The sequence below is a fragment of the Acinonyx jubatus genome, chromosome A3 (genome assembly GCF_027475565.1).
Source record: "Acinonyx jubatus isolate Ajub_Pintada_27869175 chromosome A3, VMU_Ajub_asm_v1.0, whole genome shotgun sequence".
Lineage (NCBI taxonomy): Eukaryota > Metazoa > Chordata > Mammalia > Carnivora > Felidae > Acinonyx > Acinonyx jubatus.
Window position 1 is genome coordinate 77,277,095 of NC_069388.1, and position 26,717 is coordinate 77,303,811.

A 26,717-nucleotide genomic window follows, 5' to 3' on the forward strand; every position below is an offset into this window, starting at 1 on the left:
AGGGATTTTAGCTTAAAAGCCAGATTTCAGACATTTTGTGAAATACCAGGTCTGGCAACATTGGACCTGCCTTTGGGCAAAGCAGGAAGAGGCTTCAGTGGATTTGGGCTCCTGCCTTCCAGTGCCTCGTGGCCCCTACCAATGCCTGGTCTCTCTGACACAGCACTTGTCACTTATCAATCAATTTTGTGTTTCTTATGTATACTTCCCTCCATTTGCATACCTGCCTGGCCCCTGAGACATAAGAGTTTGCAAATCCTAATTTGTAATTATACAACTTTTTTTTCCCTTCCAGTAGCTTAACTATTTTTCTTCTAAAACAAGTTACATTTTCTTATTTTCTTAGAGTATTTTGAATGTAATTGAATTTTCATTTGAAAATCACTGAATATTATTTTACTGAGTATACTAAATTGAAATAGGGTGTGTGCGACTGGGTGATACCATTTTCCCCTTCACTATGTGGTCCAGACTGTTGTATTTTAAGTTTTTTGTTTGTTTTTATAATTTTTCCATTTCTCCCTTAACAATAATCAGTTGAAAGTTAATGTCTCACAGCAGTCAGTGTGTCTCTCTAAATTCTTTCTGCCCCTTACTCTGCCTGATTTTAGAAATTAGATAAACACCTGTCAGAATTCTTTCTTTTGTAAGTTTTATTTCTGTACCTATGATACATGTTTAAATTGGTTCTTTTAGACTCATGCGCTCTCAAAAATAAATAAAAAAAAACATTTAAAAAATTTTTTTGATTTCCAAAATTGGTTCTTTTAGACTCTGAATAAGGTCATGAGGGACTCTGGTAAGTCTTCAGTCATTGAGTTTAAATAAATGGTCTTTATGTTGTTTATTTTTGCTGCCAGATAGCTATCTGACTCGTTTCTGAGCTCTCAGCAGGATTATCAGTAGTTGAGATTTTCAGATAAGTTGAATTCTGAGCAGGTGAAATGCTAGTCATGAGTAACAAAAAAAAAAAATTCACTTTTGTTTTTCTGCTACTAGGTGATCAACTCCTTAAGAAAAAAGACCTGTCTTGGTCACCTGCCTAACTTCAAGACAGAACTCAGGCATTAAATAAATATTAAAGGAATCCATTGTCCCTTTCTAATCAGCCTATAATTGTTACAAATGTGCAAACCAAATACTCACTAGAATTATTTTAAAATCATAATAACAAGCTTTATGATTTATTGTGTGTGGTCTTTATGTCAGCTATTATGGTTGTACTAAGGTCTTTGTTTCCATCCCCATTCTATGATGCATTCAAGATAAATCAAGTGGTATTATCTACAAAAGAGGCTATAATAATTTGTTGAGAGATGTACCTAATTTTCTTCACAATTTCTTTGCACTTAACTGAAAAATCCAGTAGAATTCTGTTTCTAGGTCAAAAGGTGTTTTTTATTAAATTGCTTTTTCTCCCATGTTAACTCACATCAGTAGTTTAATCTGCATAAAGCAATCACTGGTTTACATTTAATTTTTAGGCATAAAAATTTAAGACTGCCACAATTTGGCTCTTTGTAGGCACAGTAAGTAAAATATCTAATTATGAAAAAAATTTTTAATTGGTTTTGACATCTTCCATTGTTTGGATAGAGTGATTTTTCATTTTATGTATCAACTATTCCTTTTATCTATGCATATTTTAGTTTTGAAAATATTGGAAGAATTTGAGTTAGATCAAAGCTCATTTAAATATTCTACACACAGTTCGGATATTTTTAGATTGTAAACAATCTAAAACTCAAATTAGATCATTTTAATTACTGTGGTTTGTGATGAAATTTTGTTTCTAATGTGGAACGCTTCACAAATCAGTGTGTCATCCTTGCGCAGGGGCCATGCTAATCTTCTCTGTATCGTTGCAGTTTTAGTATTTGTGTGTTGCTGAAGCGAGCACTGTAATGAAAATATTTTACCCTGGTTCAGTGTATCATTTTCTCATAAAATCTGTAAGAATCTTGCTTTTCAAAGTAGAAAAGTAAAAAATAGAAAGTAGGAAGGTAAGCTAAAAGTTCCCTATCTTCTCTACCTTTTTGGTTCATATTAGTCATCAATATCTTTACTGACTTCTTGCTCTAAAATTACGTGTGGTACTCTTGAAACATTAATATCCATTAAACAGGGAATAACAAACATATCTTGTTACACAGATAATTTCATTCAAGTGAATCAAGGATATTCTTTGGAACTTGCACTGGGCATTATAAAAACTAAGAGAAGTAGTAGAGACAATTCTCATTTTTAAGGAATTTATAGTTGAAGAGATGGGACATATATTCAGCAAAGAAAGGTCAATAAATGTATAATAGAGGAGCAGAGAGGGAAAAGAGCTTGTTATGGAAGAGAGGGGGATCACCAGAGAAGGCTTCATGAAAAAAGGTAGAACTTGAAATGAATTTTGAAAAAATAGTTGGTACTGAGATACCCAGAGAAGGATGGACAAGTGCGATGGAAAGGAGACTAGATTGTGTAATATGTTGGCAGTTGGGGCTTTAAAAGGATCCAGGGATCCTTACCTCAGCAGTCAGAGAAGAGTGTATTAGTAAGTTTTGAGCAGAAGAGTTATAATATATAGTAAGAACATTAGCAAGTGAGTTTTGTACAAAAAGAAATAGAAAATATAGACGAAAGGCAAGAAAGTAGTTTAAGATCCTAGAATTAAGGATTAAATTAGAACCTAGAATTAAGGGGGTAGTAGTTGAATAGAAAGGAGGTGACATGTGAGGGATATAAACTACAAATTGGTAAGCCAAGAAGAATAATGACTATAGGTAACAGGTGGTAAGGAGAATGAGGAACAGAAAGAGAAATCAGACAGGATACCTGTTTATCATAGGAAGAATATTTTGTTTCAAGCATGGCTATTGAAGTGGATCAGAATGTCTGAGTGAAAATAGCGAAGGGGGAGTTAGAATTGGCTCGAGAAAGAGGTGAAAAGTAGGCTTATAATTCTGGTACAGTCTGAAAGATTTTATTAAAGTTGTTAGATTAGGTCATAAGGAGATCATGTCAAGAATGGCTCCACTTTCTTACAGAAAGGTTGCAAAGCTAGAATAAAGAAATTAAGCATATTTGTCGCAATAACTAAAGGGGAAATGGAGTCAGTTAAGTGTATGGTACTGGAAAGAACTGAAAGTGCATTAGTTTGGTGCTTAAGACCTCCTTGGTGACTTCTGAGTGATGGAGCCATTGAAAGACAGGCCATTGGAAGGGGACAAGTAGGGTCAAGTGATAAAAAATGTTTTTCATAGAGATTTGTGCATGCATGAATTTGTTTTATCTTCCCTCAGGAAATACTCTGATTACTTCAAGCTACAGCCCAAAAGAGCTCTGAAGTACTTTCACAAATCTCAATTTACCTAAGTTGACAAATGTAGTATATATCACTAGTATTTAGGCAATTTTTATGCTAAAAAATTTGAAAAATGGAATGCCATTTGTTTAATTTAATTTAATTTAATTTAATTTAATTTAATTTAATTTTAGAATCTCCCACCTTCTGTCGTGGCTACTGTTGGTGGTAAAATTTTCACATTTGGCTCCTACAGGCTTGGAGTACACACCAAAGGTAATTGCTTTTCTGTGTTCTCCTGATAAGAACTTTCAGTAACAAGCTCTTATTTATTTATAATTTGAAAGTAAAGAAGAGGAAAATACCCATTATCTCACTACTCAGCTAATCATTGTTAACGCTTTCCTATACGCATTTTACATATTTTATATATTTTCTTCTGTACATGTTTGTATATACTTTAACAAAAACGTACTTTACTCTTGTTGACTAGAAATAACTTTGATTTGCAGGAGCTGATATTGATGCACTTTGTGTAGCTCCAAGACATGTGGAGAGATCTGATTTTTTTCAGTCTTTTTTTGAAAAATTGAAACATCAAGATGGCATTAGAAACTTAAGAGTAAGTATCCTTTAGTATTTAATATTTTGAACTTATTAAGAAAAGCTAGGGCTTATGGTTGTCAAAATATTTAAGAAGTCACTACATCTGGGGGACCTGGGTGGCTTAGTCGGTTACACATCCGACTTTGGCCCAGGTCATGGTCTCGCAGTTGGTGAGTTCAAGCCCTGCCATGGGCTCTATGTTGACATCTCAAAGCCTGGAGCCTGCTTTGGATTCTGTGTTTCCCTCTCTCTATGCCCCTCTACCACTTGCGCTCTCTCTCTCAAATAAATAAACATTAAAAAAATTTTTTTTAATTTTAAAAAAAAGGAAGCCGCTACATTTTATTAAAATAGCAAATGATTGAAAACATGGGCTTTACAGTTATACAGACCTGGGTTTGAATCTGGAATCTACCACATATTAACTTTTAGATTTTAAGTTACCTATTGTCTTTGAGCCTAGTTTCCTCAGCTGTAAAATGGAGATGTAGTGATAACTTGTTACAAAGTTTTTCTGAGGATCAGTGAGATAATTGACATAAACATTTACTATAAGATCTGATAAATGGTTGATGCATATCAAACGATGGCTATTATTATGTATAAGATTAATAGTAACTTTGTGTTATATGTAGCCATTCATTCAGCAAATGAAATTTCAGCACCAGTGATTTGTCAGATACTGTCCTTAGTCCCACAAATACAGTAGTGAATAAGACCGTTTATGGGAGGGAGGGATTGGGGAAATTAAACAGATAGCTTTAATACTATCTGAAGTGCTAGGATAAGATGAAGTTGAAAGGATCTGCATTATTTGGGTATCTGGGAATGGAGAAGGAGATTAAGAATTTGTTAGGCTGAGGGATTAAGGAAAGCTCAGAAAGACATCGGTTTCTACTAAATCAAATTATATTGATTGTATTTTTCTAACAGATTAAATCATGAGCTCTGGTCATGTTTTTATTTCCAGTACTAGTGCCCTTTGTAAATAATCAGTTTTTAATTTAATCTCAACAAATAGTAAGTACCCAGATGATAGCAGTTCTGCCTGCTAGTTTCTGATGAAGATTTTTAGGAGGATAATAAATTTGATAACTATGGTCTTGACATTTTGTGTGTCTTAAATAACACAATCACAGAGTAGAAGTATTTTTCTAGAATGTGAGACCCAAGAATATTTTTGCTTTTTAGCAAAATTATTCACATTGGCACTTTAGGAAGGATAAAGAAAGGATTACACCTTTGAAGGGGTTACTTATGTGTTGTCATTGTTGTCCTCTTGTAGGCTGTAGAAGATGCCTTTGTACCTGTTATAAAGTTTGAATTTGATGGAATTGAAGTAAGTGTTTAATATTTTTCTGACTTTGTAATTGAACTATTTAATACATAAGGTTTTTTTCAGTTTTGTTTTCTTTTTTAAGTCAGACTCACATAGACACATATTTTAAAGAATCAAATAGTCTTTAAATAGTTCCTCACCTTTCTTTCTCCTGTATCTATTGACTTCTCACTGTGGAAAATGAACCAGCTTCCATCCCTACCCCATGATTTTTATACACACCCTTTGCATTCCCATAATCTAAAATAATTGTATTACTATAATTTTGGTTGGAACATATTCAATATTTACATTATAATGATCTTATAAATGATGTTCAAAACTGAGCGTAACGTGTACTAGATTACCATTCTTTGCTCTGTGGCACTGTGTTTCTTGGGAGTCAATAATTGTTTTTGCATTTTGTTTGCTTGGTTTTTATACATAACACTATTTCAAACTCAGTCTCTGCTAGCTGTCTAAATCTCCAAATAGATTTAGATTTCTCAGGTGTTCTGTCATTATCAACTTAAAAAGATATCTGACTCTTCTCACCTGTTCGAATCCACACCCAATTCTCCATGAATGATATACAACTAGCATCCTGGCATCTTTCTTTACTATCATCCCGGGATTTCCTTTCACTTCTCTCTAGAGGTTTCTTCTGTTTTGACTTCCTGTCATTTTACGGGCACTCATCCACTAGCTTCCTGAAAAAGAGCACATATTTTTGAGATCTTGCATGTTTAAAAGTGACTTTATTTTGTCCTCACACCAAAATAATAGTTTGGCTGAGTATAGAGCTCTAGGTGGGAAATAGTGTATCTCAGAATTTTGAAGACCTTGCTTCATTGTCTTCTGCCTCTCATGCTTTGTTGAAAAGTGTGATGCCATTTTGATTTCACATCCTTTGCTTGTGACCTGTTTTATCTCTTTGGACACTTAATGTGATCTTTTTTTCCTGGGCTTCATAGTTGTTAAATTCATGGCAATAATATACTTTGGTATATCTTTTCAACCAAATATGCTAGGCACTAATAGTCCTCTTAAGCACTTTGGAAACTCCTGTCCTTCTGTTCTTGGAAATTGTATTGAATTCTGTTGGATTTCCTACCTTTGTTTTCTCTCCTTTTTCTGTGTATTAGACCTCCACATCCCTATATTTTTGTTCTGCTTTTTGGGGTTTTCTCATCTTCCAAACTTCCTATTGTCCTCCCTTTCTGCTGTCATATTTTTAAGAATAACTTTTTTATTCTCTAAATGTTCCTTTCTATTTATGTATGTGTTTATTTACAGCCTCCCTCTTTCCTGGTTATAATATTTTTTATCTCTTAAATCTGCTGAGTCAGTTACCACTCATCCCCATCTGCTTTCATCGTTTTTGCTGTTGTCTCTTTATTACCTTTGTCCTAGTGGGTGATGCCTTCAAAAACAAAATAATATAAAAAACAAAATGAAATTATGCTGGTATTTTAATGGGGTTTCAATAGGGAGTGAATGTAAATGTGTGTTGGATCTGCCATCTTTTCTAGAAGTTCACTCATAAGATTTTGATGTTCTTTTTAATGCTCGGCATATATGCTAAATTAAAATGCTTTCTCTTTATTTGCAAACTTAATTACCATCACAGAACTTTGGTGATTTTCCCATGTGAGATTGCCTAGATAGGCTTTTTGAAGTTTTGGTAGACCTTCCCAAACTAATAATTAGAACTTTATACTTTTAAGGTTGGGAGGGGGGAGAATGGACTAGAAGGAGAAAAAGTAATATTTTTCTCTTTTTTTTCTTTTTTTCTCTTTTTTTTTTTTTTTTTCATCTTTCCAAAGATTGATCTAGTCTTTGCAAGACTGGCAATACAAACCATATCAGATAATTTAGATCTAAGAGACGACTCTCGACTGAGAAGCCTTGATATAAGGTGTATTCGCAGCCTAAATGGTAAGCTTCTAAAAAGAAATCTCAGATACCTGCTTGAAAACAATTAGACAAAGAGATCTTTTTGCAGAACTATTAATGGACTTTTCAAGGGATTGGACTAACTCAGTTAAAAATGATGTGATTTTCTTTATATAGATCATCTGACCACATTTAGGCGTTTTAAAAGATACATTTATTTGAAATGTTGTTTGTAGTAATGGTGCACAAACTTAATGGTCTCAGGACCCCGTTGCACTTTGAAAATTTATTGAGGACCCCAAAATCTTCTATTTATGTGGGTTATATCTGTCAGTATTTACTGTATTAGAAGTAAAAACAGAAAATTTTAAAGTATGAGTTTATTTCAAAATAATAAACCCATTCTAAGTGAATATAAATGCATCTTTTCTGTGAGAATGGCATTTTTTGCATTTTTGCAAATCTCTTTAATATTTCCAATATTTAATATTGGAAAAAGGAAGAGAATTTTATTAGCTTTTTCAGAAAATTATGGATATTCTTTGATGCTACACCAAAACTTGACCAGCGACAGTGTCTTTTTTTTTTTTCTCCAACAGCTCTATTAAGGTATAATTATATGCCATAAAATTTCTCCCTTTTGGGGTACAATTCCATAGTCTTTACTATATTCACAGAGTTGTCCACCACAGTCCAATTTTAGAACATTTCATCATCTTCAAAAGATCCCTCTTACACATTTACGGTCATTCTCCTTTCCAACCCCCAGTCCTAGGCAACCACTAATCTACCTTCTGTCTATAAATTTGCTTTTTCTGGACATTTCATATAAATGGGATCATACAATATGTGGTCTTTTGTGTCTGACTTCTTTCACTTAGCATAATGTTTGTGAGGTTCATCCATGTTTGTAACATGTATCAGTAGTTCCCTTTTATTTCTAAATAAAAGACTTTTTTTAAGGTTAATTTGAATATTAGTTAACTTTTTATACTCTTATATTAAAATCTATTGGTCTGTTTTGTTCTTTGAATGGATCTTTTACCCATACATGATTTTATATACAGTCATGCCTTAGTTGTTTGGAAAACACTGGTTCACAAAGTTATTTGGATCTTCTAAATGTTAACACACATTTCCTTATAAGGTACCCCAAAAAATCACATTCATTAATGTCCCCACCAATCTCAAGACCAGACAAGTCTTTAAATACTGGAAAGCTGCCAGGCTCACAGCAGATACTGGTTGTCCAAAATTTTAATTTTTACTTGAAAGCTCCAATTTTATTGTTGGTAGCAAGTTTTGTTGTTTGTTTTCCTTGAAGTGAAGGACTCACTTTGTTTGTTCATTGTTTTAGAATCTAAGTAAAACTGTTCCTTGAAAAAAGCAGGTCGTTCAGCTTTCTTCAAACTTTTCAGACACTGCAGGGTTCCTTTCCTGTTTTCTAACTGCAAACATGTAGTGGTGAAGATACACTGTTTACTAGTACAGCTTTGGTACCAGCAGTTTTACCCACCACTGCTTTTGCACCATCAGTGCAAATGTTAACGCAGTAAAAGAGGCAAAGCCTTATTGTTATTATAAGAACAGGTTTGACGAACTTTGGAGGAAAAAAAATAGGTTGACCTGACAGATTCCCCGGGGATCCACAGACTGCACTTCCGAGAACCACTGGCTTATAGCATCTTTTATTTAATCATTGCATTTTTGTTGTACTTCAGGGTCCAACAGTAAATCACAGTGTTTGTGAAATAAGGTTTACTTTAAAGGAAAAAGTTTTGTAAGTTGGGGACATTGGATTAACAGTAAAGTCAAATGTTGAAGAAAGCTAAAGATACTCAGACCCACGTCTTCCTTTAATGTTGAATTACGTTACCCATGTGCTGTTTAATTCTTTAAAAGCAAAGTGATTCCTCATAAAAGTGCTAAATTTCAAATACATAGGGAAAATAAACCCTCGCATTTTATTATCTTTGATTTTTTAACCTTTGAGAGTCTGGAAATTAGAAGCCGTCTGAATTAACTGGATGTTGTTGCATAATGAAAAATGAATGCTTTATCTTTTTCAGGATGTAGAGTTACTGATGAAATTTTGCATTTAGTGCCAAATAAAGAAACTTTTAGACTCACCCTAAGAGCAGTCAAATTATGGGCAAAACGTAAGTATCCCAGATCTTTTAAGTTTACACTGTAAAATTACCATTTTCAGTTACTAATGATAGAAGCACATATGAAAATTCCTGAACCTATTGATACTGTTAGGGATTGAGGTCCAGTAAATTTTGGAGAATCTGTTTCTTTTTCAGGTACAGTGGTTATGGTGATCTGATATGTGACTATACCTCCTTCTTGCTTGATTGAAAACTAAAAACTCCTGACTTCCCTTCTTGGGTTTTAGCCAGCCAGTCAGAATGAGTTAGAACTTGAGGAGTGAAACCTTCGTTGTTCTTCATGCTCTCTATGGGGCAGGACCATCTTACTCATCTTTGTCTCCCCATTACCATCAGAGTATAATTTATAGTAGGTATTCGGTAAAGTTATTAAGTGGAGAGCCTATGGTGATAGTTTCAGCTTCTTTCTGTTTTTGCCTTGTAACACTTTTCTAGTAAAGCCTGGAACTAATTTATATATATACATAGGCTATGGTTCATAAAAGGCCCAAACCTAAGCTGGCACAGCACATTTTTCATAATTTGTAATTGTATTTAAGTAGTGCTATACTTCTGGCACCACGTTTTACATAGTCTAAAAATGCACTCGCCAATAAAATTTTTTGTGATGATGGAAATGTTTTCTGTGCTGTCCAAAAGTAACCATGTGGCTATTGATCACTTGAAATGTGCAACTGAGAAACCAAATTTTTTAATCAAATTAAAATTTAAGAGAAGTGAAAGCATATATTCATGTAAAAATTTGTACACAGATGTTCATAGCATTCTTCATAATAGCCAAAAAGTAGAGACAACCTCATGTTCATGAATTGATGAATGGATAAACTAAAGGTGATAGGTATAGCCATAATGTGGAATATTACTTGGCAATAAAAAGGACTGAAGTAAATTCCATTTATATAAAATGTTCACATTAGGCAAATGTAGAGAGATAAAAAGTGGATGAGTATTTGCCTACGTCTGGGAAGACTGGGAGCAGATAGGAGGGGAGCAACTGCTAAAGGTTTCTTTTTGGGGTGGTGAAAGGGTTCCAGAATTAATTATGGTGATGATTGCACAACTCTGTGAATATACTATAAGCCATTAATTTTAATCTGTTACATGGATGAATCTTATGGTATGTGAATGATATTTCAATAAAACTATTACAAAAAAAAGAAAGTACATATGACTTGTGGCTACCATGTTGGAAGTACATATCTAAAAAGACCTCAGGCAAGTAGGAGTTGTCCTTGGACTCAGTTACCTGGTATAGTCAGGATAAAGTAAGTTGCAAGAAAGGGATATCACATTTTTTTTTCCTTACAAATTAAATTACATAACATGTTTTGTCAATCCTTAGATGTGTATTTTACCCATTTAACATATCTAAAATTGAAATTTTTGTATCTTTTTCTCTTGCTTGCTTAGTGGGACATAAAATAACACTATGTTGGGGCACCTGGGTGGCTCAGTTGGTTAAGCATCCGACTCTTGATTTTGGCTCAGGTCACAGTCTCATAGTTCATGGGATCAAGCTCCATGTCGAGCTCTTCTGCACTGACAGCTCAGAGCCTGCTTGGGATTCTCTCTCTGCCCGCCCCCTACTTGTGCACGTGCTCTCTCTCAAAATAAAAACATTAAAAAAAAAAGTCCTATTATGTAATTGAGGACTTAGTAGTTTTGATCAAATGTGGTAATATTTTATAGATTGCTACAAGAAACAATCATAAGAAAAATGAGTACTATCAATGGTGTATTGTACTTTATGGAGAGGTACCCAAAGTCTGCAAAATACTAAAATTAGTCCAGCTTTACACTTGATTTTTAAATGCCGTGAATATAACTAATGAAATGTTTATTCTTCCTACTTGTAGTCCCTCCAGATATCTTTCCTCTTTGTTTTCATTTTTTTCTCAACCATAGCTATTGAAAAGTGGGAAATTCCAATGTTTTATAGTAGAGCCTGCTTGGGCAGTCAGAACTGGGGCAGAGAACTGAGGGGTCTGTTTTTGGAGGGCAAAATAGGGGGATAGGATGCAGTTAATGGCTTACTAATAGAACTGTGGGCCTAGCATGAAGGTCTGCTTATTGATAGTAATAATGTTATTTCAATAACTAAGCAACAATCTTAGGAACTAAGTTATCCTATTCCTTAGAGTTGAATGTCATGGATAGTAGATCCTAACAATAGTTAACAAAACATTAATTTTCTAGGACGTGGTATTTATTCCAACATGCTGGGATTTCTTGGTGGTGTCTCCTGGGCAATGCTGGTTGCAAGAACTTGCCAATTATATCCAAATGCAGCAGCTTCTACTTTAGTTCATAAGTTCTTTTTAGTTTTTTCCAAATGGTAAGTATTTATGGGCATACTTTCACTATCTTATTAACTTCTCCCTGTATGTAAATTTGTTTGGCAATTTAAGAGTGATGCAGAGACGTTTTCTCTTGTCTTACATTCTTTTTAAGTTAAAAGTTTAAAAATGTCAAATTTGAGACAATGATGAGACACCAGATGGTGCTCTCTTCTGGCATTGAGGGTTTCTATAAATGTAGGCTTTTAGCTTGAGAGTGGTCATGATAGATTTTGCTCTGCTGACTACTAGCTATGTAGAGGTTAACATATCCTATGTAAAATGGAGGTGATAATCATAGCTACTGCATGGATTTATTAGTATTTTCAGTTAATGTCAGCTCTTAACTGCTATTAAATTATCAGTTAAATCCATAAAAGCAAATAGAAGGAAGGGGAAAATTCAGATTTAAATTAGCTACAGCTTAATGAGCAAAACAGTATTTGTTTTGCCCTTTCAGAAGATACATTTAAAATAAGCAGCTTTTAAAAAAATAAAATAAAATAAAACAAAACAAAATAAAATAATAAAAAATAAATAAAATAAGCAGCTTTTTCCTTTGTGTACTTCCTTCCCTTGCCCACTTTTTTTTTTTTTTTTAATACCAAATACCCAGCCATAATGTTTGCCATATGAAAGTTGAAACAGAGTCTAACGACTTTTATGGTTCCTGAAATGAGGTCCTATGTCAGTTAATTTGCCTTATTCATGTTAGGGAATGGCCAAATCCTGTCCTGCTGAAGCAACCAGAAGAAAGCAATTTGAATTTGCCTGTTTGGGATCCTCGGGTATGTGACTTATTATGGAAATTAATTAAATCTTTTAGGAAAAGGACGATTCTCTAAACTGCAATCTAAAGATAATTTCTCTTGTTTCTGCTCATCTTCCTTCTGTATAGCTATAGTTCTTTCCTTCTGTCTGCTGTGTCTTTTGGTGAAGATGACCTGTATTCCAAATTCTGATCCAAATGTTATGTTATTAAAAATCACCCACATAAGACTAGATGAGTGAGTGTATCAACCAAAATGTTGTAATCTGTTGCTAAAAACTTACAAGTAATTAATTACTAAAAGTGCTGAAGTATATAAAAGATTTACTTTGCAGTGCAATTTAAAGCAGACTCATGGTTCTAAGCTAGCATAACTCTCACCTTGCATTTTAATTTGCTTTTAGATTGAGTGCTCATTCCTCTGAGTTACCTAGGGGAAATTACCCATTGAGTAGGTGCAGAAAGAGGAGTGAGAAACCATTGGATTAATGCTTTTTGCAGCTCTGATACTGTGTTTCCTTGGTTTTAAGAGACCATCGTTTATAAGATGCACCATCCATTTAACAGCTTTTCAGTGGAAAAATAAACTTCTGCAGAGTTTCCTTTGACTATCAGACACATCTGACTTCAGAAATAAATGTAGTTGGGGAGGGAAAATGTACTTCTTAGAATTGAGGAACTGTAGTATTAAATTTATATTTCATATTCTTCAGACTTTTGGGGAAATGAAGTGAGGACAACTGAAATAGGAGAATAGATCAATTATTCTGCTTCTAATTTCACAGGTAAATCCATCAGATAGGTATCATCTCATGCCCATAATCACCCCTGCCTACCCACAGCAGAATTCTACGTATAATGTGTCCACCTCAACTCGAACAGTAATGGTAGAAGAATTTAAACAAGGTAAACTTGTTGGCCCTTTGCCCTTTATGTATTCCCACAAGTTTTTGGTTTACAACAGTTTTATTCTAAAGTTTAGTTATGCCTATTATTTCTAAAAATTCTTTCAAATATGTATTTTTTCAGTAGTTAGTTTTCTAAAATATTAAGTCCAAAATGGAGCCAGCCCAATCTGTTTGAAATTGATTTTTGTGTTATGAAAAATTCCTTTTTTTTTTTGTTTTTTTTTTTGTTTTTTTACTCAAGAGTTTGTTGAGGTTAGAGATTTTGGGGGTAGGTTGATACAGAAACTGATAATAAAATAGCCAGTTTTCAAAATCAGTCTCTGTCTCGTTTTTAATTTAGGTCTTGCAGTCACAGATGAAATCCTTCAAGGGAAATCAGACTGGTCCAAACTACTTGAGCCACCAAATTTTTTTCAAAAGTATAGGTATTTGAAATTTTTCATTTTGTGTGTGTGTGTTTAAGGAAGAATGTTAAATTTACAAAGTTAATATATGATGGGTGACTGTTGTCCCTTACATTTCAAGTGAGGTAGAGAATAGGTTAGCAGAAATCCTAAATGATGAGTTTGTGTATTCTAGTAGTATCTCACCCAGTATTAGTGGTGTTTTTGTTTTTAGGGAATTGATTTTTGATTATAGTGTCTAGAATTGATTTTGTGAAAATCAGAGCGTGTTCTAATTTTCATAAGCTATGTGTCTGCATTAGTTCCTATGTTCATTGGGAGGAAGAAAGAAAAAATAATGATGGAAAAGCAGACCTAACAATGTTTCTGGCTTTTTTTTTTCCATGACTGTTGCTAAAAATTCTTCACAGACATTATATAGTATTGACTGCCAGTGCATCAACAGAAGAAAACCATCTAGAGTGGTAAGTGATATTCAAGTTCTGTACTTAAATTTGTAGTGATAACATTTATATGATGCTTTAGGTTTATAAAATACTTTATCACTAAAATTATTAAATCTTATTAGTGACTGTTATACATGACCATGGAGCATCAGTGTTTAAGAAATGCCATCAAATGAATGTTTCAGAATTAGAGGTAATACAGGATAAGGATATATGTATGTATGTTCTTTGCCTTTGCCACTTCTCAGATTTAAGCAAAATTGTGAGGCACTTCAAACAATTCTGATACCTAGGCTCAAGTTTTCCATCCTTGCCATCATGTTTCCCCTTGAACACTAAAAGGAAAAGATATTTTATATATTCTTTTAATTTAGGAGATTAGGGACATGAAAGCTTCTGTCAACAGAGAGGCATTTTTGGTCAAGGAGCAGTGCTTTCTTTCTAGTACATCTAAGTTCATGCCCTTTGCCTCCAGTGTATAAACATCCCTAACTCTATTAGGCGGAAGCTATTAGGCCACCAGAGATGGTTGTGCTTTCCTCGGGTCTGACTTCTGGGAAAGAAAAACACAATACTGTCTTACTTTTGCTTCCAAAGTTTAGTGCTTATTTTATTGATAATTAAAGAGGCACTGAAAAGAGTCCTTTCACTAAAACAACATATTTCATTTGTCTAGATTGGGAATCAGGAAACTATGATCTGGGCCAAACCTAGTCTGCCACATGTTTTTATAAATAGTTTTATTGAAATACAGCCACACTCACTCACTTATATGTTGTGTATGACTGCTTTCCTGCTATATGGCAGGGTTGAATAGTTACAACAGAAACTCTATAGCCACAAAGCCCAAAATACTTACTCTCTGACCAACACTGAGTAGTAACTCAGTGTTTCATAAATGTGCTGTTGAAGCACACACAATTACAACATATAAGCTTTTTCAAGTGTTTGAATAATTAAAAATGTTCTTGTAGTTTTTCTAATTAATAAAATCATTGTAAATTTACATAGCTGACAGCAGTCACGTGTGTTAAATGAGATAGAAAATAAAGTTGCAGATACCTGATGAAACTTTCTATATTTTAGTAGTATCTGATCTGACTTTACTGAATTCTTTTTTAAATGTAATATCTAGTACCAATTTTATGAAAATCAGCATGTTTTATTTCATTTAGTGCCAGTTATTAGCTTTTTTTGTTCACATGATTTAAACATATCTTAGCCTTACGGTTTAGATACAAGATTTGAAAGTGAAAAAAATCAACAGTTTTTGTTCATACTGAGATCATGACTATTTTATGGTCTAAACAGGCAGGGTAGTTTAGATTAGGAATTCATTAAGTAGATCATTTCTTTTAAGGGGTGGGGGGGGACACAGAAATTGACAAAGTAACTTGTCATTTACTTAAATGGTATTTTAAACAGTCCCTAATATATTAGACTGAATTTTTTTTTTTTTTTTTTATTGAGCATGTAAAGCATCATAGCTATCATATGCCTTTTTGGGTTACTTAGGTGTAGTTTCCAAATTTCATATGGAAAAATTTTGTCCACTCTTCTATTTCAGGGTTGGATTAGTAGAATCTAAAATCCGTGTGCTTGTTGGAAACTTGGAACGGAACGAATTTATTACTCTTGCCCATGTAAATCCCCAGTCATTCCCAGGAAATAAGGAACATCATAAAGAGTAAGTTAAATATTTTTTAATATTGTGTTTCTTAAATAATGTTATTTGACAACAGGCATGATTTAAGATCAGTTGTGACATTGTCATTTAACAAACATTGATGGGGGATGATGATACATTATGTATTTGAACATGAGTGGTCCTACATTAAAACTAGTATATGCTATGTTGGTAGCCCACAGACCCCAGCAGAAACTCCCATCACAAGTTTGGAGCATCTTTATGAATATATTTGATACATTACTTTCAAAGCCATTTAATCCTCTTTATTGCAACACAGGGTAACTGATCAGTGTTTTTTTGGTGTCAGTTTTAAGAATTTAGCCAAACCAGGGTGGGGGGCCACCTGGGTGGCACAGCCAAGCATCCAACTCTTGATCTCAGCTCAGGTCATGATCTCACAGTTCCTGAGTTTGAGCCCCACATGGGGCTCTATGCTGATGGTGCAGAGCCTGCTTGGGATTCTGTCTCTCCTCTCTGCCCCTCCCCTGCTTGTATGTATGTACACTTTCTCTCTCTCAAAATAATTAAATAAGCTTAAAAAAAAAAATGAATTTAGCCAAACCAGGGAGACTGGGTGGCTCAGTCAGTTAAGCATCTGACTCTTGATTTCAACTCTGGTCATGATCTCCTAGTTCATGAGTTTGAGCCTTTGGGCGGAGCCTGCTTGGGATTCTCTCCCTCTCTCTCTGTGCCTCTCCTGCTCATGCTCGCTCTCGCTCTCTCTCTCTCTCTCTCTCAATAAATAAATAAACTTACAGAAAAAAGAATTTAGCCAAACCATTGCAATTGGTATTTATGTTTCCATGGAGATTGAGTTTGAATTACCAAATGACATCTGTAAAATTATAATTAATTAATAAATACATAAATAAATAAATGGAAATTAATTTTTTTTATTTTATAGCAACAATTACGTGTCAATGTGGTTCCTTGGAATAATTTTTCGGAGAGTTGAAAATGCAGAAAGTGTTAACATAGACCTGACCTATGATATACAGTCGTTTACTGATACAGGTAAGACTTTGTCATCATGGAGCTATGGTTCTCAAGTTTGGTTGTAACACAGTATCCTCTGCCATGGATCTGGCTGGCTAGATTTGTTAATTGGTTAAATGAATGTGTACATCCATATTATGAAAACCTATGCTGCTATTTTAAAAAGGCATAGTGGAATAATTTCCAAGACATTAAGTGGGGCTAAAGTTGCAAAACAGTATGTATAGTATGCTACAATTTCTGTAAATAAATAAACACATTTGCTTGTAAGTACCTAGAATATCTTTGGAAGGATATATAGTTTTAAAAAAAAGAAGGTGATAGAACTGGTTGCTTTTTAGGTCAAGGAACCAGGTGTGTCTAGGGGATAATGTGAGGAGACTTCTTTGAACTGCTTGAGTTTTGTACCAAGTGATGGCATTACCTATTTCAGAACAAAAAGAAGACTAAAGAAACTGTACAGGTTATTTTAATTTCCAGTGTGCGCAGATATGTGCACTTGATAGCCTTGATTAGGTTTCAGAATCAGAGAAAGAGTGTCTTTTACATCTAGCTCCCTAATAACAGCTCTCTGGAATATCTTAACGTATCTTTTATAAATTTGGAGTTGTATTAATCTGGAATAGTGTACATTCATACTATTAATATTTTTGGCTTGGCTTATCTGAGTTTTCTAAATTCTTCTAAACTAGCTTTCACATTTATCATGAAAATGCAGATTCCTGTACATCACGTCGGCACTACCGAATCCCACACTCTGGGAGTGGAGCCAGAGAATCTGCAAGTTGAACAAGCACTCCTGGTGATGCTTTTATAAGCAATCTGGAATGAAAACATGGATATACATTTTTCCATTCTAATTTGGGCTCATTTTTCCAAAAGCAGGAGATTGGGAAGCTCTGTTTGTTGTAGATTTATAGAATGTTCTTCTCCAGATAGAGATTCTGAGACCCCAAGCAAGGAGATAATGTACCACATTTCACAGTAGTTAACTATGCAAAAGAAGCCTCTCCTCTGTGTCTTCAGTAAGCTTATGATCTAATTTGGTGTTCACAGTTAAACGTACATTAAATAATTCGTGTTAATAAAACTGACTTTGTTACAAGATGTGAAAAGGGCTAGAAAGGGACTCTAGGGCTGTGTGTATTCCACCATCAGCAAGTATTCAGGGCTTTTGAGCCTCATTTCCCCACCTGTACAATAAGGATGTACTTCTGGATAGTTCCTGACAGTCCAATATTCTATGATTAGTGTAGTAAAAGAAACATCATGGTGGATGACAACTTGTATTGCATCTTGGATCTTTAGTATAAGGATTAGCTTAGACTTGGGTGAGTAATTATGAGAAGAGACTGTCTTTTGGGAAAATAACAGAAAACAGGATTTGGAAAAAACTTTTTTCATGCATTTTAATGAGATTTGATTATTGGAAAGTCTTAGAAGTTGGACATGGGAAAACTAGTTGGTACTTAAATAGGATTGTGAAATGAAAATGTTTTAAAAATACTTGTTCTGTAAGCAGAGTGGGGATGTATGTTTGTGAGATTATGGGGACATATCAAATATATGCATTTTGGAAAAAGAAAACAGACTTCCTGGTTGAGGAAGAAGTTGCCCATTTAACATACTAACATTGTTACAGTGTACAGACAGGCAAACAACATAAACATGCTAAAGGAAGGGATGAAAATTGAAGCAACTCATGTTAAAAAAAAGCAACTTCATCACTACCTTCCCGCAGAGATTCTTCAAAAGAAGAAAAAGGTGAGTTTGTAATGTTAACTCTCCAGTATGGTTCCCCCAAGACAGATGTTCCTGGGATCAGATTGGCATTCTCACAGCTCCCAAACCTATTAAGAAAAAGAGGAAAGAAAAGTACATTTCAGTCTAGAACTAAAATCTCCCCTTCATTCATCACAAAAGATTCATTTTATGTACTTCAGAATTGAAACCAGTAATTATTCTCATTTGCTTTTTGAAATCCTAACTGCTTTTCCCTCTTTCAGCAAAGTCTTTCTGATGTCAGTCGAAGTTCAGGTGGACCTCAATCCAAAAGATCATCTCTGGATAGCAATTGTTTGGATAGTTCCAGAGACACTGATAATGGAACTCCTTTTAATTCCCCAGTGTCTGCAAACAAACCTTCCAAGCCTGACATTCTTCCTTCAGGAGAAACGGAAAGGTCTGCACTTCAGAATTTTCCTTTCAGTCTTCAGTTTGAGTATGATGTAAACTTTTCTGTCCTTAGCTAAGTATCTTAACTGTTAAAATGCCTTAGCAGTTACTAGTCATTTTCTGACTAGAAATACTTGACAGTGCGTTGTAATCCTATGGAACATGGTATCGGCTCATGAATATGTAGGACTTTAAAAGTACGCAGAAATGCCCAGGTCTTTGCAGTTTTTTCTCATTTTTCACTCAGTCCTCTGCCTTTTTTCCGCTTTTCTCTTCCTCCATTGGAACATTAAAGTAGGAGTACTTGAAAGAAGTCATCCTGAATGTTAGAATATGAGTGTTTTAAATAAGTCACACAAAGTATTTAATGATAATTCAACACTTTTAATAGGAATAATACTGAGCCTGCTGCTGTAATTGCGGAAAAGCCACTGAGTGTGCCACAAGCTCAAGGACTGTCTATCCCAGTCATTGGTGCAAGTAGGTATCTGCACTTCTGTTAATAACCATTCTACTATGTATATATTTAATTGCTAGAATTTTTCTTTTTTCCTTTTCAGAAGTTGATTCTGCAGTAAAAGCCGTATCGCCCCCAGCTGTGTGCACCATTCCTACTGTAGTCGGACGAAATGTCATTCCTAGAATCCCAACACCCCACAACCCTGCCCAGGGACAGCCACATCTTAATGGAATGTCAAACATAACTAAGAATGTTGCACATAAGAGGTCCCATTCCCCATCCGTAGATGGGTCTTCTAAGAGGTTGAAAGAAATAGAAAAGGTAAAGTTACAACCTTAGTGGTAGTCCTTTTTTTTAAGTTAAATTAGCACTAAAGAAATTCACAACTCTCCATAGCTGTCTTAGTGTTCTGTTAGGATTTGTTTAAAAAGAATATTTACCCAAACCCTAAAGGAATAATACTGATTGTTCATCCTAAATTCAGATTACTAAAACTTGATCTGAAAACTTGAGTAATTGGTCTGAGTTTCTCTTTGACTTACACAGAAGTTACTATTGGTAACCAGTCATATTTATTGTGTTATAATGTTGATGTTTTCTGCCTCCAGTAGGTGGTGGTAAAACTATTATCATCTGAATTGATTGAACCGAAAAGGTCACTCAAGTTGAAGTTAAAGGTGGCAGCTCAATTTAGTCTAATTTAAGTTGCAGTAGTTTTGACAGTAGCCTTATCATTAGCCTCTCAGTTTATATAGATTGTATGGGTTTTGTAGGTGATAATAGCAATTCATCTTAGTATTTATATTCCAGTTTATTCGACTTGAATCAACATTTAAGGAATCACGTGCTCCTGAAGACAGAAAAAGAAAAGCAATGGTAAATACGTTAACAGTGTGCTTCAAAATATTACTTTCAAAGAGCCATAGATCAGGAAAAGGACTGTATATTTGAAAATGGATCATATTAGATAGGTCTGTGAAGTTTGGGTTATGTTTTATTTTGTGTAGACATAAGCATACGTAGGAAGGAAAGTTTTCATTTGTATATAATTCTATTTTTAGGATGCCATTGGAGGAGAATGTATGCCTATTCCAACTATTGATACATCACGCAAAAAGGTAAAGTCTTACTCGTAGATAATCTACAGGTACAAAAAGCTTAAGAGCCATGCACTGGGTGAAAGAAAAGGGTAATAAGATTTTGTCCCTGTCCTCAAAGATGAGCAGTATAGTTTGGAGTTGGGGTAGAAACGCAAGCAAGGTCTGGTCTTAAATGTATGTACTTCCAAAGTCAGGAAAAGAGGAAGTTATTTAAGCTTAGCTATTTATTCACATTACGTTCAACCTTTGTTCCTTTTTCAAGCACAGTAATTTCTTACCAACGCTTGATAGATCTTTTGATGTATACCATTGCTTACTGTCAAAACTTAGGCTTGATACTTATTAATATTTTGGAAGAACCTAATGTAATGGAATACATAGTACCTTTAAAACATGAGCTAAAGAACCCCTAAATCTTAATTTCAAAATTTATTTTTCAAAGAATTGCCATTGAAACTAATAATACAGTATTATTAAGCATGGAAGGCTAATAAGTAGGTGCTGAAAACTCAGCCTTGTGTAGATCAGAGAAGTCCTTTTCTGAGCATTTACAGTCAACAAAATGGCTTATTTTCACCCCCATCAAAGAGTAAAGTACTTATCACAATCAACCAGGCTCCTCACAATGTAATAGCCATTTAATTTTATTTGTTAAAGTTTATTTATTTTGGGAGAGTGCAAGTGGGGGAGGGACAGAGAGAATCCCAATGCAGGGCTCCATCTTCCAAACCGTGAGATCACGACCTGAGCCGAAGTCAAGAATCAGATGCTTAACCGACTGAGCCACCCAGGCACCCCTTTACTGGCTTTTGAAGCAAATAGTATCATACTTTCTATTAGCTGTAGAATTCATAAAGAGTACATTACAAAAAATATGAGTATGTGATTATATGTGATAATGGAAGAAAAAAATCTGATATGGTTATTAAGGTACAAGACCATGAAATGACAGGCTGGGTCTAGGTTGAAAATATTTCAAGTATAGAGGGTAAGGATATAAACCAAACAAATGTGGCAAATGTTTAATAATGTCTGAGTGTTAATTGTGGCATTAAAAAGTCTTCATTGTCGTATTCTCTACTTTTTTTGTATGTCTGAAATTTTTCATGTTTTTTGAATGGCTGTGGGTATGTAGGTTTGGCCAAGTTAGTGACATGAGAGAATTAACTCTCGCGTACTGTTTCCATCACACAACTGTAAGAGGTCTCTTTCTCAATTTCTCAGGATTTACCTTCATGATATAATCATCTTTAGTATCCTCAGAAGCCTTCCTATAGATGTACCTGAGTTTCACTATCACTGAAGTTAACATTACCTGGTCTGACTACAAAGTCCATTTTCCTGAAAACTCATCTCACAAGTTGGATTTACAGTGTTGTTCTCCACGAATATATGACAGACCCTGTTTTCTTCTGTAGCACACTCATTTTTCACCCACCACCACCACTTTCCTGCTTAGTGACCCTGCTTTTCGTACTTCTCTTTACCATTGCCTGACTTTGTGCATTTCTCAATCCAGAAGTGGCGAGTGATTTAACAAAGCCCTTTTTCCTATACATACACTCCTCCCACTTGCACCCTTTCCCTGTGCCTCTGCTTTTCACCTCTGACTGCATAAAAAAAAGTCCCCAAACCAAGGAAATGACTATGAACATTGGAAGAAAGTATTCAACACATATGTGAGTGTTTAAGAGCTTAAGGAATTTGAAGGAAAACTCAGTTTTGTGACTGATTTACTAGTTGAGGCTTTATAATATATGTTTGCTTTTCCTTCTTTATTTCTATTCCTTTCTAATAGAGACTACCCAGTAAAGAACTACCAGATTCATCATCTCCGGTTCCAGCAAATAACATTCGAGTCATCAAAAATTCCATTCGACTGACCCTTAATCGGTAAAAGCAGTGCCTCCTTACTTAAGTGAATATGCAATCATTTAGTGGCATAGAGCAGCCACTCTTTTTAAAATAGAAGTGGCTGTCACACATATAATAAGGTGAAAGTTACAGTCATCGGACTAACAAGCTTGAAGTGGTTTTGAACTCTCACACTCTGACCTGCAGATGCCGTAGCATTCTCTCATTGATTTGCTACGTACACTTCTGTGAGGATCATCTGCTCTCAGATTGTCATCTACAATGTTATGGCTTTGCGTTGGAGGTTTTACTGCCTTAACTTTCGATGCTTGTTTCTCTGTTGTGGGAACCAGTTCTCGGCTCTTTGGACATGGATAAAACGAGTCCAGAACTTTTTTTTTTTTTTAAATCTTATGTTATAATCATTGTATAGAACTGAAAAAGTTGAAAACAAAAAAATTGTAATTTTCCAAATGTTAACACATTTACTTTAGCCTTGAAGCCACTTTGTGAAACCTGAGATAAGTGAATGTGAGGTATCTTTTCTGCTTTCCTCATTTGTGTAGATGTACTTATTGTCTATTCTGTTGATTTAAATTATTTTTTTCCAGAATGGCACATGGAATATTTAAATTTTTATTTTTTTGTGCCTTTCTGTCCAAATGTTGCATAGTTACCAGGGAGGATTAGTCCAGTGATTACATAAGAGTTGGGCACCATAAATTCTCTGTATTTTGCCTCCCATGGAGGCCTTCGAAATGCATCTTTATTAAGAATCAAAATGTAACCAAGATACTGAAAGTCAGTATATGAATGGTGAAATTGTTACATATCCTAGCTCATGCCATTCTTGTTAGTTGACTGGTGTTTTTTACCGAGGAGCAACTCATTCCAGCATCAACGATGAGATACCTTTAAATATGGCAGACTTGTATTCTTGAGGTGTAAAATTAACTCGGCATGATAATTCTTGACCATTACTTACCCCACAACTTCAAATAGTTTCTTCATGGACTAGGCATGCAGAAATAAGCAGTGGATTTTACTGAAACCTAAGGCATTTTTTGGACGACATTGTTACCAACCATTAATTGGCTCAGGACCTTTGTAATTTTTATTTAACGATATGAGTTGTCTTTTTTTACACTGCTTTTTTCAATGCATTTCTTAATATTTTTTAAGTTTCATGAACGCATGCTCAGTTTATTAAAATCCATAACCATGTAATTCTTGTAATATGTTGATTCAGTGTTTTGTAAATGAAGTCGTATGTATTTTCAGAGTATTTTTGTATGTACTGTAAGATACCATCTTTTCAAAGAGAAAACTTTAAAACCTTTACTGTCTCACTTTAATTTTTTTAAATATGGATTATGCTTGAATTACTCTTGAAATGAAAATGTATAGATTGCACAGCCAGGAATGCTGGTATTTATTACTTTCTTCAGCTTTCACTCAGCAATTTAGTAGGTTCTGGTAGGAAAAACACAAATGGTACATTTGAATGGAGCAGGGAAAATACTTGGTTGTATATTTTATAGGACTCATGGGACCCGTTTAGCCCGTGGAATAATAGTCCATTTTCTCTCACAAGCCCCTTACCACAGAGTTGAAATGCTTGGAATCCTGATAGAGAGCAGTATCCTTCTCCCACTCCTGTTCCGTGATCCCTCGGTTGCTGAAATGGAAATTCTAGTATTTAATCTCTTACAAGGGACAACTTAGAAGAGCAAGGAAAAAATAGTTGTTGTTCTGTTACTCTCTTTTTACATAGTAAAAGGCAAAAGTGAAATCCTGTAACCAAGTTGTAGCTCACTTGGAAAGCTCTTCTTTTAGCCAACCCTTTCCTTTATTCAAATATTTTTAAATTTGTCCTATAAAAACTCTTTGAGCAGAAGTAAAAGACTATGAAAGGACTAAATAAAAAATTCTTCAGTTAGGAAGATTTGATTAAATTTTCTGTATGTGCTATGTTTGCATTTCTGTGTTTAATATCTAGCTATTTTCCCCTTCTTTTATCAGTATTCAAGTCTCTAAGAATTCTCATGTTTGCCTTCCTATATAAACATTCTTTAGAATGACTAGTAGAGTTTTTCTTCAATAAGAAAGCAACAGGCCTAACCCTTATACCACAGTATAGTCCTTACTCGTCTGTTCAGCATGGGGTTGAGACACAGCCAAATCGGTTGAATGTTAGACACCTCAAAGATCACATTGTTCAACCTGTTTGATAACTTGGGAGTTGAAGAGATACTTTTGAGATGGTGGGTTTGGTCAGAAATGAAGTGTTTTCTATCCTAAACAGTAGATAGAATGTTCAGTACATTTTGTGAGCGTAGTAGGAAAGCTCCATTGTACTGGTTCCAAGTAAGTAAAAGGGGAAGGTTTGTATTGGGATTGTATGTTATGTTCAGAGGCACTAAATAAATGGGTCTTCAAGTTTGAAACTTACCCAGAAATATATTTTGTAAAGTTAATAACCTCCGGTATGTAGACACATGTTCATTTTCCCAAGGGTATGAAATCTTAATCTCAGTGCTCTGAAGAATAGTATGTATCAAAGGAAAATACTTGTCTGCTAGCTTAAATCACAGGGACTTAATTCATTTGAGAGGGTACATGGCTTAAAACCTTGTAAAATTGGGGCAAAATGAATTTTAAAAGACTATTGGTGCTTACAATAACTGTCTTAAAGCGACAAGTAACCTTATTAAAATGCTTACTTTACTACAGTAGCAATAAAGTACAGATGAACAGTGTGGAAATGGGCTAAACTTATTTTGCGTTCCTCAGCTTTGAAATAGGAATTCCTAACTTGGGGATCATGGGCCTTTGGGAATCCTTTGCAAATGTATATAAGAAATTTGTTTATATGCGTTTTTGTTTTGTTCTTTTCTGGCGGGGGCGGGGGAATTCATAAATTTGATCAGCTTCTCAAAGTGGTTCATGATCCTTAAAAAAAAAGGGATGATGGGGCATTCTTAGGAACCACAGCTTTGCAACATTGAATTATCCCAGACTCTTTGAGGTTTTTTCCCATAAGCTTTCTCTGTTGTAGATTTCTGAAAATGTAGTATGGCTCTTAACTAGTAAAGTGGGCTGTTGGAGGATTCTGGAATACCAAATTTCTCCGAATTTCTTTATATATTTCAGATGAACCAGTGTTTAGATGAATCAGTATTTAGAAGAATGCTTACTATTGAATTTATAAATGTCCTCATGTTTACATTCATTAACAGGGTCAAACTTTAATAACTTTCAACCTAAGACTGATCAGAGCAGAATAGCTCAGAATGATCTTTAGAAATAGTAAACAATAGAACTAATCAGTGAGGATCCTAATCCTTTGGTTTCAGCAGCATTAACGTTCTCTCTTGTTCCTTCAGGTTTGTGGTTCAGAGCAGAACAGTCTGAACAGAAAGATAAAGAGAGAACTTTAGTTTTAAAAAATAACGTGTTCTTAAATAACCATCAAATCTTCCAAAGCTTAGAATTTAGGTCATAATGATAGTGGTAAACAGTGCAGACAATGGAAGAAAACAGGTCTCAATAATGGTAACTATTTCCTTTGGGTTTTTTTAAAGAATTGTACAAGGTAAGATCCTTACCAGATTCGCTATTTTTTCTGAATTTTACTGATACCATTTTATATCTGTAGTTGAACATAAGATTATCATCGGGTTTGCTACAATTTTTAAGCCATTGCTGCATTTCAGCAAAGAGTCACATAATTACCTTATAAAGAACTTAAGATATCTTTGAGGTAAATGGTGCTACATCATTCCACAGTATTATGTAAAATGAATGCAGCTGCCGTTCCTTTCTAGATAGCTGTTTGTGTAGTTCATACTAATATTTCCTGCCTTTTATTTGGATTGTCTTATTTCTTAGTTGTACACACAAGCCTCACTTGTCTGGAATAAGTAATCAAATAAACTTGCTTTGCTAAATAGGTGTTGATGATTGATATTATTTGGGAGCAAGTCAAAATATCTTAGTTATTTTTCAAACCAACAGCCAATTTGGGTCATTTATCACCAAGACTCTTTCTAGCAGATAATCGTATCCAGTATCTGCTTAATATGAAAGCAAAGCTCATACTCAATTTGTCTCACAAATGTTAATTAAACATCAGCAAGCAGTAGCACATGGTGGCATCTGCCTCAAGAACTGGGGGCAAAATCTATCACTTGTGGTCAATAGAAGGTGACCAGAATTCTCTACTAATGGCTGGACAGAGGTGCATTTCACAATCAGGCCTTGGGTACTGTTTACAGAAGTACAAGTTACAGA

The 26,717-nt window shown here is 34.6% G+C and overlaps 1 protein-coding gene and 1 non-coding gene across 4 annotated transcripts in view; one reads left to right on the forward strand and one right to left on the reverse strand.

Moving 5' to 3' along the window:
• Nucleotides 1-23,763, forward strand: part of PAPOLG (poly(A) polymerase gamma) — a 29,058-nt gene extending 5,295 nt beyond the window's left edge. The window contains exons 4-22 of one of the 3 annotated variants that reach the window (XM_015070525.3): nucleotides 3,490-3,571; nucleotides 3,808-3,917; nucleotides 5,187-5,240; nucleotides 7,046-7,157; nucleotides 9,185-9,274; nucleotides 11,483-11,621; nucleotides 12,338-12,410; nucleotides 13,177-13,297; nucleotides 13,640-13,724; nucleotides 14,114-14,167; nucleotides 15,717-15,836; nucleotides 16,744-16,853; nucleotides 18,478-18,599; nucleotides 18,842-19,017; nucleotides 19,402-19,490; nucleotides 19,571-19,791; nucleotides 20,281-20,346; nucleotides 20,532-20,588; nucleotides 22,369-23,763. In XM_015070525.3, the coding sequence (XP_014926011.2) occupies nucleotides 3,490-3,571; nucleotides 3,808-3,917; nucleotides 5,187-5,240; nucleotides 7,046-7,157; nucleotides 9,185-9,274; nucleotides 11,483-11,621; nucleotides 12,338-12,410; nucleotides 13,177-13,297; nucleotides 13,640-13,724; nucleotides 14,114-14,167; nucleotides 15,717-15,836; nucleotides 16,744-16,853; nucleotides 18,478-18,599; nucleotides 18,842-19,017; nucleotides 19,402-19,490; nucleotides 19,571-19,791; nucleotides 20,281-20,346; nucleotides 20,532-20,588; nucleotides 22,369-22,467 (1,980 nt within the window). In that variant the 3' untranslated portion in view covers nucleotides 22,468-23,763. Of the gene's footprint in view, nucleotides 1-3,489; nucleotides 3,572-3,807; nucleotides 3,918-5,186; nucleotides 5,241-7,045; nucleotides 7,158-9,184; nucleotides 9,275-11,482; nucleotides 11,622-12,337; nucleotides 12,411-13,176; nucleotides 13,298-13,639; nucleotides 13,725-14,113; nucleotides 14,168-15,716; nucleotides 15,837-16,743; nucleotides 16,854-17,553; nucleotides 18,600-18,841; nucleotides 19,018-19,401; nucleotides 19,491-19,570; nucleotides 19,792-20,280; nucleotides 20,347-20,531; nucleotides 20,589-22,368 lie in introns of those variants that run through there. The other 2 variants (XM_027072397.2, XM_053200637.1) reach the window with 2 other exon arrangements.
• Nucleotides 1,792-1,900, reverse strand: LOC113603318 (U6 spliceosomal RNA). The gene has a single exon (XR_003424897.1). It is a non-coding gene; the product is annotated as a U6 spliceosomal RNA (small nuclear RNA).
• Nucleotides 23,764-26,717: the final 2,954 nt, after the last annotated feature.